We start from the raw sequence: 13,150 nt of genomic DNA, 5'->3' as shown, positions 1-13,150 counted from the left end.
TTGTACTGGACTCGGAAGCCGAGGAAGTATGACACGGTGTCCAAGTCACGCATGTCCCCGGAGGAGAGGTCTAGCTTGAATTTTTTGGAGAAGTTGCCTCGGCCTTTACCATGTCGTCCTTTGGTCCGATTGTTTGAATCGACCAATGTAGTTGAAGAACTGATTGGTATGGTACCTTTCTTACTTGTTTAAATTCTTGCGTTATCATTGATTTTGACTAATGATGTGCAAGTATAATGACAGATCATGGAGATGACGATCTGGACATCCATACGTTGATTTGGAACCAAGTGGCTGCGACCACTGGGAACAAGGCCCCGGCCGGCGCGCGCGGGAATCAGCCAACTGTCCAAGGTGGTGGGGCGGGACCAACTGTCAGGCCGAAGAAGCCCACTCGGCCTCAGCCTGAAAAAAGAAGGCCTGACTCAAGAGCCGAGGAAGAGAGCCGTCGGACCAAGCAGCGCCGAGTGGCCGGTCCTCCTCTGCCAGAAGTTTTGGCTGCGCCAAGTTTCTTAGCCGGCAATGTTAATGCTCAGGATTTTCTGAGTCAAGACTTGACTTCCGAGGCAGGTCAAGGGATGCTGAGCCGTATGACTGCGGCTCAGAAATGGAGCTTCTTCTGTGAGTTCTAAGTACGCGTCGTGGCCATGGCGCAAAGCATCGTCATGGAGCCGAACGACGAGGCCGATGGATTGCGTCGGTAGCTTGCTGAGCAAGAGAAGTCTCTTCGAGAGACGCTGGCGGCGCTGACTGATGCCCAAACGGCCAACAGCAAATTCCAGGCTGAAATGGACCGTCGGGGGCGAACCGCCGACGACCTTGCCTTGAAGGTTCAGCGTCTCGAACTTGCCCTGAAGAATGAGACTAAGAAGGTTGTCGCTCTAGGGAAGGAGCTGGATGCTGAGAAAGTCGCCTTCGAGGCTTACAAGGAGAAGGCACGCAACAAAGTCCTCAGTCAGCATCAGGCGGGCTTTGCTCAGGCGGCTCGGCAAGCCAGCTACTTTGGGGACTTTCCCCCCGACTTCCATTTGGACATGACCAAGGATTTCTACCAAGGGAAGTTGGTGGACCTGGCTTGTATTCCAGCCGGCTAGTCAGCCGATGAAGAAGCCCCAGCGCGGCCAACTGGGCCAAATGAGGAGGAAACGGAATACGAGGAGGTTGCACCTGAGGATGGTCCAGTTTAGGGGGAACCGGAAGTAGGATCTTGAGCTTCTTTTTCTTTCATGTATTAATGGGCCGATAGTGCCCTTTTTTAATGTACGCTTGGCCGGTAGTTCCTTTTTTGTTAATGAATTTACTTTTATCGTCACACATTGATGTAACTGTTAGTCTTCATAAAAACGCAAGTGATGTAAGCCGCTTCCTTGTCCGAGAGACATCTCAGGAAGGAATACTAATTAAAGCCACGTCCTTGGCCGAGAGACATCTCGGGAGGGAAGACTTGAAAATAATTAAAGCCACATCCTTGGCCGAGAGACATCTCGGGAGGGAAGACTTGAAAAAATAATTAAAGCCACATCCTTGGCCGAGAGACATCTCGGGAGGGAAGACTTGAGCAAAATAATTAAAGCCACATCCTTGGCCGAGAGACATCTCGGGAGGGAAGACTTGAAAATAATTAAAGTCACATCCTTGGCCGAGAGACATCTCGGGAGGGAACACTTGAATAATTAAAGCCACATCCTTGGCCGAGAGACATCTCGGGAGGGAAGACTTGAAAATAGTTGTGAACAAATATCTAACAATATGAAGTGTAAAATGTATTCATTAATAAACTGATGCCTCGTTAAAAACCTTGCCGACCAAAAACCCCTTTTCACGTTCTTATAAGGGGGAAAAAGATCAGTCAAGGAAAAGAGTGCATCGTGATACAATTACATTGTTTAGGCATAACAAATTCTAATTTAACTGTAGTATGTCTTCAAGTGGGTAGAATTCCAGGTTCTTGGGATGACTTTTCCGGACAGTTCTTCTAGCTTGTATGCTTCGTTGTGTAATGCATGTCGTATCTGGAACGGTCCGTCCCAATTGGCAGATAGCTTTCCTTCGGAAGGGTTACGCCTGGCCGACCCGGTTGCTCGCCAGACGAGATCACCTTCATGAAATGTCCTCGACTTTAAATTGGAATTAAAGCGCCTGCTCATGCGTTGTTTGCATGCTTCGGCCACAATTTGTGTCTTCTCTCGTACCTCATCTAGGACATCAAGCTCAGACCGGAGCGAGTCATTGTTGGATTCTTCATGAAAGTGCTGTCGTCAGAATGAGGGTTCTCCTACCTCAACCGGAATCATTGTGTCTGCACCGTACGTCAGGCGAAAGGGTGTCTCTTTGGTTGTTGATTGTGGTGTACATCGGTATGCCCAAAGGATTTCTGGTAATTCGTCGGCCCATCCTCCTTTCGCCGCACCGAGACGCTTTTTGAGCTCAGTAAGTATAACCTTTTTTGCTGCTTCGGCTTGCCCGTTTGAATGGGGATGCTCGACTGAGGTGAACCGGTGCCGAATGCCAAGGTTTTCAAGGAAAGTGTTAAACTTCTTGTCAGTGAATTGGAGGCCGTTGTCCGAAATGATTGCATACGGGATTCTGAATCGGGTAACCAAATTTTTCCAGACGAACTTCTGGACATTGGTTGCGGAGATGCAAGCAAGCGGTTCGGCTTCTATCCACTTTGTAAAATAATCTACTACAACCAGGAAAAATTTGACTTGCCCTTTTGCCACGGGGAAAGGCCCAAGTACATCGATTCCCCACAAGGAGAATGGCCACGGGGAGCTGATGCTGTGCAACTCGGCAGCCGAGGCGTGGATAAGGTTCCCATGCTTTTGACATTGCACACATTTCTTGACGAACTTGGCGCAATCTTCTTTCAGGGTCGGTCAATAATAACCAGCTCTCAAAACTTTAGCCGCCATGGTTCGTCTGCCCGAGTGGGAACCACATATGCCCTCATGTATTTCTCGTAAGACGTAATCGGCTTGATGGGTGTCAATACATTTTAGTAACGGGTGGAAAATCCACGCCGATACAGCTCGTTAGCCACTACTGAATACCGAGCCGCTTGCGTTCGCAATTTTTTAGCGTCCAACGGGTCGGTTGGTGCCTCCCCTCGGAAGATGAAATTCTGGATGGTAGTCATCCAGGTCGATGCCTCAGTATCGGTTGCCATGCACTCTCCCGTCACACTAGGAGAGGGAATCTCGAGGTGAATGGTTGTTCGCAATTGCCCTGGCTTTCGGCTGCTGGCGAGCCGAGCTAACTGATCGGCCCGTTCGTTATTGTTACGCATGACGTGTCGTATCTGTACCTCGGTGAAATCATCCTTAAGCTTCTGGAAGAGGTGATAGTATTCACTACAAGGTATTTCAAACGGCAAAAATCCGTGGGAAATGCCCAAAATCCGTGGGTAATGAGGCATTTCCGACGGATTACCGACGGACAATAATCCGTCGGTAAATTGGTCGTCTGAAATTTACCCACGGATTTTTATTCGTGGGTAAATTTCCCACGGATTTATCCGTGGGTAATTTCCCACGGATAAATCCGTGGGAAACTACCCGAAAATTATAATTTTTTTTTTAATTTTAATAAATTTATTAATGTAACAACCCTCATATTTGGCCTCTCAAGGGTTCTATTTCACGATATTTCATTGTTTAATGTGTTTTATCCTTACTTGTGCAATTTCTAGGAAACTTCCCAGAAGGTCACCCATCCCTGTACTACTCCAAGTCAAGCACGCTTAACTGTGAAGTTCTTATGAGTAAGCTACCAAAATGTATATGTATGTTGTCAGTATAACTTGTACAAATTAATTCATTTAAGTCATCCTCAAATATACAATCTCATATTTGTACTATAATAATAATATATAATAATTTTATATTACAAATAATAATAATTAATAATAATAATAATATATTTATTTATTATTTATTTATATGTACTTACTTTTATAATTAACGTCTACTTATTTTTATTTAAAATTATAATTTAAATTATTTAATTTTATAATTTATAATGATAATATAATTTAAAAAATTATAAATATTTATTTAATACATACTTATAAATTAAATTTTAATATTTTAAATAAATTATTAATTAATTTAATATATTTATTTACCTTAAATCAAACATATAAAATTCAAAAAATGTATTTATCCTTGTTGTTTTTTTTTAATTATCAACTATTAATAAAATACTAACTTAAAATCTTATCTAATTATATATAATATTCTCATATCAAATTTAAAATCAGATATTAGTTATACAAAAATATTAAGATCATATAGTAAAACCAGATATTAATTATACCAAAATATTAAGATCATATAGTAAATTGTCAATAAGATTTTAGTTAAATAATTTAAAATAATTAATGTTTCAATTATATTGTTAATTCACAAATAATTTTTTACAAAACTAATTAATTTTTTATATTAATTATTAGTAAAATTTAGTAACTTTTAATTTAACAATTAATTAGATCGATAAAATTCAACACACGCCATGAGTTACTGAGCGGAATAACTTTACCAAAGAGTTATTTTATAAGTTATCTTAAATCAAACATATAAAATTCAAAAAATGTATTTATCCTTGTTTTATTTTTTAATTATCAACTATTAATAAAATACTAACTTAAAATCTTATCTAATAATATCATAATATTTTCATATCAAATTTAAAACCAGTTCTTACATTTTCGACAAATATAAATTTGTCTGAAATATTTCATCAATAATATAGCTTTTCCTACAAAACTTTTCTCATCGAAAATATAAATTTTTTAACAGATTTAATTTTGTTTTATAAGAAATCATATTCGATTAATATAACATTTTGTATATATGATTTAAGAGTAAAATATTTTTAATTTAACGGTTGAATTTACAAAACTCACATTTAATATAAAGTTATACGTTATCTTGTAACTGATTTTGTCTAAAAAATAATAGATAATCATACCCTTAACTGATTTAAAATAAAAATTAGTTAAGGGTATGATTATCTATTATTTTTTAGACAAAATCAGTTACAAGATGACGTATATTTTCCTTTATCTATTACTATAGATAATCAACGAACTATATATTTAACTATTTTTTTTCTATTCATTTTCTCTGTCTTTATCTCTACTTTCTATATATAGATTCATTGAAGTTTTAAATACTCATATTTATACTCGTTACTTTGTATTTTACTGATTTACTTAAATATAAAATTCAGAAATCAATAAAATGTAAATTTAAGAAATTACTACAACTTAAAGAGAGATTTTTAAATCAATCAGTTATTAGGAACAAAAATAATTATTTAGTGTAATTATTTTAACTTTAATGTTTTAAGTTTTAAATAAAGAAGATTTAATCTAGAAAAAATTCCATTAATCCCTACTTGAAGTTTCTCTCAATAACGTCATACATATATCTCTTCTCAAATTTTTAAGTGAGTATTAATTTTCTTATTTATTTATTTAAGTGGCACATACAACTACTTATATAAGATAATACAGTTTATATACTATTAAGAGAAAATAATTTATTAATACAAATATCAATAATTAAATGAGATTTGATCTCTTATTTCATTATTTCAACTTTTTTGAAATTTATTTTAAATATCATGCACACTGTGATTTAAAAAAATATATTAAATTTAAGTAATAATTTTAAAAATGAATTAAAAAAAATCTTATTTTCAAAATTGAAGATCAATGAAAGTTTTCATCAAAATAACATAGTATTGGATGTAATTTAGAAATAAATGATAAATACATATATATGATTTGCAGAACATAATTTAACTTTTTTCCCCCTTATTTAATTAATAACGTTATTTTCAAAGAGATGAGTGATTTTTAAAAATTAAAGAAAAGATATGTTATTCTTAAATTTGAACGTCATGTGTTGGTATTTTTCAAGATAAGTAACAAAAAACACATTTACGCTAATTAGTTTATAATTTATAATAACCTAAACATATAATTATATATAGGTAATATAAGTCATACCTCACACACTTTGATTTATATTTATCTTATTTATATTTTGAAAACACCGATATAATAATGAAAATATTATATAGTGCATTGTTGTGTGTATTGATGCGATTAGGATTGGTTGTATTTGAAAAATAATTGGCTTAAATTTTATTTAATAATTTCATACGTGGGAAACTCCGTCAGAAATTTCAGACGGATTTTAATCCGTGGGAAACTTCGTCAAAAAGTTTAGACGGATTTAAATCTGTGGGAAATTTCCGACGGATTTTGGCCCGTGGGAAATAATCCGTGGGAAATTTGACTTTTTCTTGTAGTGATTGTAACAAGTTGGAGTCCTTGACTTGAAAATTATTGTTGACCTGTTCGGCCACGATCTTAGAGTCGGTCCAACATACGATTCTCTTGACACCCATTTCGGTTGCTAACCGCATCCCGGCTAGCAATGCTTCATATTCTGCTTGGTTGTTAGAGGCTCGGAAGCCAAAATGGAGGGATTGTTCTACGGTGATGCCGGAGGGACTAGCCAGAATTATCCCTGCCCCACTTCCTTGGGCGTTAGAGGAACCGTCAACATGCATGGTCCACGGCTCGTCCTCAAAACAACCCGGGGGAGTGAGCTCGTTAACAAAGTCGACTAAATGCTGTGACTTGAGGGGGCTCCTTGCTTCGAAAGACACATCAAACTCGGAAAGCTCGACCGACCATGCCATCATTCGGCCAGCAATTTCTGGTTTTCTTAGGACTTTCGCGATAGGACAGTCAGTTCGGACAACGATCTTATGACTTTGGAAATACTGCCTGAGCCGTCGGGCAGTATAAATGAGCCCCAGGGCTACCTTTTCTATCAGTTGGTAGCGCCGTTCGGCATCTTGTAGTGTCCGACTAATGAAATACACCATTTTTTGTTCATCTTGCCTCTCTTGAATCAGAACGGCACTGATTGAGGTACCGGATACGACTAAATAGACAACCATGTCGAGGTTGGCAACTGGCTTGGAAAGGACCGGAGGTGCGCTAAGACGTTCCTTGAAATGTTGGAATGATGCCTCACACTCTGGGGTCCATTTGAACCGCTCAGTCTTCTTCAATAAAAGAAGGATAGGCCTAGCTATCTCGGCCAGGCAAGGGAGGAACCGAGAGAGGGAGGTGAGCCGGCCTGCCAACTTTTGAACCTCCTTCAGAGTACTTGGACTTTTCATATCTAGAATGGCTTGGCACTTGTCAGGATTTGCCTCAATGCCTCGGCTGGACAGCATGAATCCCAAAAACTTATCGCCTGAGACCCCGAACACACACTTCTCGGGGTTGAGCCTCATTTGGTGATGCCGAAGCGCCTGAAACACCTCGGCCAAGTCTTGTGCATGTGCCGATACGGTACTTGACTTCACCACCATGTCATCGACATACACCTCCATGCTTCGGCCAATGTGATTATTGAAAATTTTGTTCATTAACCTCTGATAGGTAGCTCCGGCATTTTTCAATCCGAAGGGCATTACTCGATAGCAGTAATTAGCCGTTACTGTGATGAACGCGTTTTCTCCTCGTCTTGGGGGTGCATACGGATCTGATTGTATCTGGAATATGCGTCCAGAAACGACAAAAATCTGTGACCAGATGCCCCATCCACAAACCAATCAATATTTGGTAGGGGTAGGCGTCCTTTGGGCACGCCTTGTTTAAGTTGGTGTAATCGGTGCACATGCGCCATTTCCCATTCGGCTTCTTTACCATGACTACATTGGCTAACCAGGTTGTATAATGCACCTCTCGGATGAACCGAGCATCTAACAGCTTGCCAACCTCCGCCTCAATTATCGCCTTCCTTTCCTCTCCGGCCTTCCGACGCCTTTGGGCAATCGGCCTTGCCTCCTTGCTTACTGATAGCTTGTGGCAAAGAAAGTTGGGGTCAATGCCGGGCATATCAGACGGGCACCAAGCGAATAAGTCATTGTTTTCAAGGACCACTTGCTTGAGGGCCAGGCGCTCCTGTTCGGATAAATTGGTCCCCAGGTAGGTGACTTGGGCTTCGGACATTCCCACCCGGAAGGGTTGCTTATCTTCAATAGGCTCGACCCTCTCATCTTGATCAATCCAGGGGTCGAGATCGATGGCCGACTGCTGGGATACCAAATGCGCCCCTGTCGATTTTGTTGCTTCGGGCTTCATTTCCGGTAATCGCAAACTAGCAAAGTAGCACTCTCGCGCAGTTTTTTGATCAGTGTGGACCGTGATTACTCGCCCTGAGGCGGCTGGAAACTTCATAGCCAGGTGTGGAGTGGAGACGATTGCACCGAGCCGATTTAAGGACGGCCGTCCAAGCAAAATGTAGTAGGACGTGTTGGCGTGCACCACCACATACTTGACCGAAACATCTCTGTACTCGGTTCCTTCAAACCCAAACCGGGTTGACAACTTGATATACCCTTTTGTTTTGACTCTTTCTCCTGAAAATCCTACCAAGGGTTCATCGTAGGGAATCAGTTCGGCCTCCGGGATGCCCAATTGTTTGAACGTGTTCCAATAAAGGATATTGGCTGAGCTTCCCTGATCCACCAATGTCTTGCGCACAATGCAGTTGTGAATTTCCACACTAATTACCATGGGATCATCCTGGTATGGGTCGATACCTTTGAAGTCGGCCTCGGTGAAATTTATGGTGGGTAAACGGCGACGAACAGTTTCGACGGCTTGCACGTGACGAACGGCCCGAAGGTGTCTACGCTGCGCCGATGAAGACGAACCACCGCCGGCAAAACCGCCAGCGATGTTGTTGATGACTCGTCGAGGCTGCGCTGAAGGCTCCTCTCGCCTTTCTCTAGACCGACTGCGTTCTCGATATGAGCGACTTTCTGTCCTTCTTTGTTCGGCCTGATCGTCCTGTCGCGACCGATGGGTGTTCCGGGATGAGTGCGGGCGGTTAATAAAACCCTGCAGCTGTCCTTGCTTGATTAGATCTTCAATTTTATCCTTCAAGGCCGCGCATTCCTTCGTTGAATGCCCTCAATTGCGGTGATACCTGCAAGATTTCGTTGTATCGGCCCTAGGAGGGGTCGAAGCTCATTTCGGGACGGACAGTACCTCCGAGGCCAATGCTTGCTCTAGCACTGCCAACCGACTCGTATTGAGCGGTGTGTATTGTGAATACCTTGGGCCACGAGGGGGCCTCTCACGGGGTGCTAATTCTTTCGGACGGCTCCGAAAATTATTTTTCAGTCGGCTTTTCAGGCCTAGCTGTGGTTTCTGTTCTGGCTTGATCGCGGAACTCTGCTAGTTCCTCCATTTGCATGTATTTATCGGCTCGTCGCCGCAAGTCATCCATATCGGTCGGCGGTTTTTTGTAGATGCTGTTGGCAAAGGGACCAGGTTTTAGGGCAGTTGTGAGATGATGTAGAGCTACAACAGGGTTCAGGTCTCGGATTTCGAGAGTCGCTTTGTTGAATCGGCTCATGAACGTTCGAAGAGACTCCTTTTTCCCTTGGCGAATGCTAACTAACGCCAACGAGGTCAGTTGGTGGCGAACTGGATTGTGAACTGGGAGGCCAACGAGCCGAAGGAGTCGACAGAATTGGCTGGGAGTCGGGTAAACCAGCTCAGCGCTCGTCCCTTCAACGATGTCGGAAAGATTCGGCATAACGCGGCGTCGTCAGTGGTGCTTAGGGTAACCTGTGTCAAGAACACATCCACGTGCTCATCTGGGTCAGTGGTACCATCGTACTTGTCCAAGGGCAAGGACTTCCAATGGTCCAGAAGTGCTGACTGCATGATATTCGGGGTAAAGGGGTGTCGATGTACTCCGGTCGATATTGGTTGTATCGGTTGGCTGACTGAAGCATGGACGGCTGGGGTAGCCACAGAAGTGTGAGGGGTAGAGGTGTGATGGTCGTGTGAATGGAACGACCCTTGAGTGTGGGTCGTCTCAGAGGGTTTCCACGTGGGATCTCGGTACTGGTTTTTGAGGGCAGCATTCTCCTCTCTCAATGCGGCCATCTCGGCAGCATCTCTCTCTCTTTGTTGTTTCATGGCGGCTATTTCTTCCTTCATTTGACGCATCATTTCAGTGAAGTTTGTCTCCTCTACCGTTTCGGCCCCGGACTGGTGCTCATCTTCAGATTGGTCCTCTTCAACATTAGTCTTCCTCGTCTTCACCATGATTCTCTTCAGTGCTATGCTCTATTTGTTTTTGCAGTGCTCTCGGTTCGGCCCCACGGTGGGCGCCAAAATGTACTTGTCTGAGGGTACACTCGTAGTCTTCTGTGGGGAAGGGCTGGTCGAGAGCTTCAGATATATACTTCGGAGAAGGGGGAGGTACCTGCAAAAGGCACTCCGATGCTCAAGTCAGTATAAGCACGATTTCTCACAGTAATTAATGAACAGTGATGTACCTCGATATAAGTGACCTATTTATACTATTACAGGTGGGCCTTGTCAGTAGTGGGTCTCTCCTAATCTTACCAAATTAGGTAATACAGCCCTAATCAGCCAATTGTGTCTTAATCATGTGCTTACTGCTATTAACCACGATCAGTATTATAATCCTTGCTTTGTTCTTCGGCATATCGCCGAACCGACAGGGTAAGGCTGTGTTGAACGTCTCGGTCGTTGGCCGGGCCGATACATATTTGTTGTTGTTCTATTCGGCCGGCATTTGGCTGAACCGATACACAATATAGATACTTATTATGATTCCACTCGTGTTGGCCTTGCGCCGAGCCGACACTAGTATACCAGTGCCTTCAGCTTTCGATTACAGACCGTGCCGATGGTAGCGTCGAGACTGGGTAGTCTAGTTTGCATGGGTATCTGACGAAACGACACGTATTGGTCCACGTGACCGATAAGGTCCTCCTGGTACAACTATCATTATTATTCAAGGTTATATATAAAGAGAAATTACGTACACTCTCGAGAGTTCATGAAATTAATTAGATACATATCTTACTTTTTCTAACCCATTAATTGTTTGAAAAAAAGTTATATTAACACTCCTTATACATTACATTAACTCCTTTAATTGTATAAAAAAATATTTCATTCTTTTTAAAAATAAGTGAAACCTTTTATAACATTTATTTTCAAGATCAAATTAAAAGGGAGAAAAATTTGCAATTAGACTAATCATCATCCACCTTAACTATTGGAGTTTTTCAAAATCATGTAACTTATATGGGTGTAATTAAGTTTTTGATGTATTGGGTTAGTGGGAGTCTAAAATTTATATTTTTATTATTATGATTTCCATGAGATATAAATTTATCAATGACGTCATTTTCATTACATCTCTTTTAGCATATAAAATTGTTTGGACCATTTTTGGGATCACATATTTATTATGTTTTTCATTATCCATTATTTATGAAATATAAGCATAAGGTATATATGTATCCCTATCGGATACTATCTTTGTGGTTCATGTTTATATTTTTTATATTGTTAATTGATATATGTGTTTGTATTGTAATTGGTATATATATTTAATTTATTGCTTAATATTATCCAAGTGGGAGAATGTTATATTTATATAATTATTTTCTATTTTATTATTATTATAGATTAACATTAATTAATAAATTATATTTATATGTTAATATCAATTATATTGCACATTATTATTAATTTATGGATAATACACATTAGGCTTTTAATGAATGATCCGTGATGGGTTGGACTATTCAGTAGTCTGTTAAGAGATTTTTGATCCCTATTAATAAGGATATAGAACTGATATCCCATTAGTCAGTTCATATGTAGAAAAATATTTTTTGTATCCTGGCTTTTCACCTCCTATCAAGAAGAGAGTAGTCTTCTTTTGCGTTGTTCAAGACCGATAAGAATGGATCCCTTATTTTAAAAATTTATTATGTTTCAAATTTTTACAATAGTAATTAAATTTAAAAACCTTATTAATTTATTTTAATTATTTTAAGGATTTTTTTTAAGATTATGATGATATAATATTTAAATTTTGTATTACACCTTAATATAAAAAGCCAAAGAATAGAAACATTAGTGAGTGTTTCATTTAACATCATTGAACATGTGAATAATTCTCGTTTGAATGAGAAATATTCCAAAATTAATTATGGTCCATAATTGATTTTAAATTGAAACAACCTTAGCTAACTTTTATGTTAAAGTTGGATAAAAAACAATTATAATAACTTTTAGGCTAAATTTCTAATTTGATCCCTTATAATATTTTAAAGTTTTAATTTAGTCTCACTTAAATTTTTTGGTTCAATTTAGTCTCACCTGTTAAAAATACTAACAATGTTTGCCTTCCGTCTAAATTTCTCAAATGTTGTTAAAGATCCGTGAAAATCACGTCCATGAGATTCTCAATCACGCCTGTGATTTCCACAGTGTGAAACACATTAAAAAATCTGCTAAGTAAGAGTCGTGAGAATCACGCCCGTAATTCTCAATCACATGGACACTCCTCCTAAACGGCGTTTGAGAAATCTAGACGGAAGGTAAACATTGCTAGCATTTTTAATAGATGGGACTAAATTGAACCCAAAAATTAAAGTAAGACTAAAGTAAAACTTTAAAATATTATAAAGGACCAAATTAGGATTTTAGCTAACTTTTACTACTAACTTGTTTTTAAAATGCTGGGAAAAAAAAAACTTGTTTCTAAAATAAAAATATCCAAACATATAAGAAGCCACTTCAAATAATCACTTTACAAACTTACAATTGCTTTAAAAAAACAAAAAATACAAACCTGTTTAAAATATAAACATGAATCACACGAGTGTGCTTGGATCCCAAATAAGCATACGTTTGGCCGTTTGGGTTGGGTGTGAATCACTTAAGCAACTTGTAATCACTTTTATATCTCAAATATGACGTGAATTTTGGACAAACATGGATAGGGGATGCTTTAACCAAACAGGCACTAACTTATATTCAAAAACATATATGCAACGCTCACCCAAATTATACACAAATCTTCAAAACATGACGAAGATGTACAAGAAAAACTGTAGTATCTGTGTCTGCAACTAATAATTTCAGTGTTAATTAAGTCATTATTCAGCGCACAGTGGACATATTGATGGTTTAAAGTTTCAGTGGTTGTTACAGATAAAGGTACAGTAACAAGCTAAAACCCAGCAGGTTCCTCCCTGTGCATTCTCC

At 39.5% G+C, this 13,150-nt stretch overlaps 1 protein-coding gene across 1 annotated transcript; it reads right to left on the bottom strand.

Moving 5' to 3' along the window:
- Positions 1 to 7,519: 7,519 nt before the first annotated feature.
- LOC145950298 (uncharacterized) lies at positions 7,520 to 8,611 on the bottom strand. Its single transcript, XM_083061382.1, has one exon. The coding sequence runs from the start codon at positions 8,609 to 8,611 to the stop codon at positions 7,520 to 7,522; it is 1,092 nt and encodes a 363-aa protein (XP_082917508.1).
- Between the last annotated feature and the right edge of the window lie 4,539 nt (positions 8,612 to 13,150).

Source organism: Cajanus cajan, chromosome 8 (assembly GCF_000230855.2).
Source record: "Cajanus cajan strain Asha chromosome 8, NIPB_CcT2T_4, whole genome shotgun sequence".
NCBI lineage: Eukaryota > Viridiplantae > Streptophyta > Magnoliopsida > Fabales > Fabaceae > Cajanus > Cajanus cajan.
This window is presented reverse-complemented; position numbering and strand designations above follow the sequence as displayed.

Coding starts and splice junctions, on each gene's coding strand:
- LOC145950298 (XM_083061382.1), bottom strand. CDS start 8,611: ATGGTAATTAGTGTGGAAATTCACAACTGCATTGTGCGCAAGACATTG.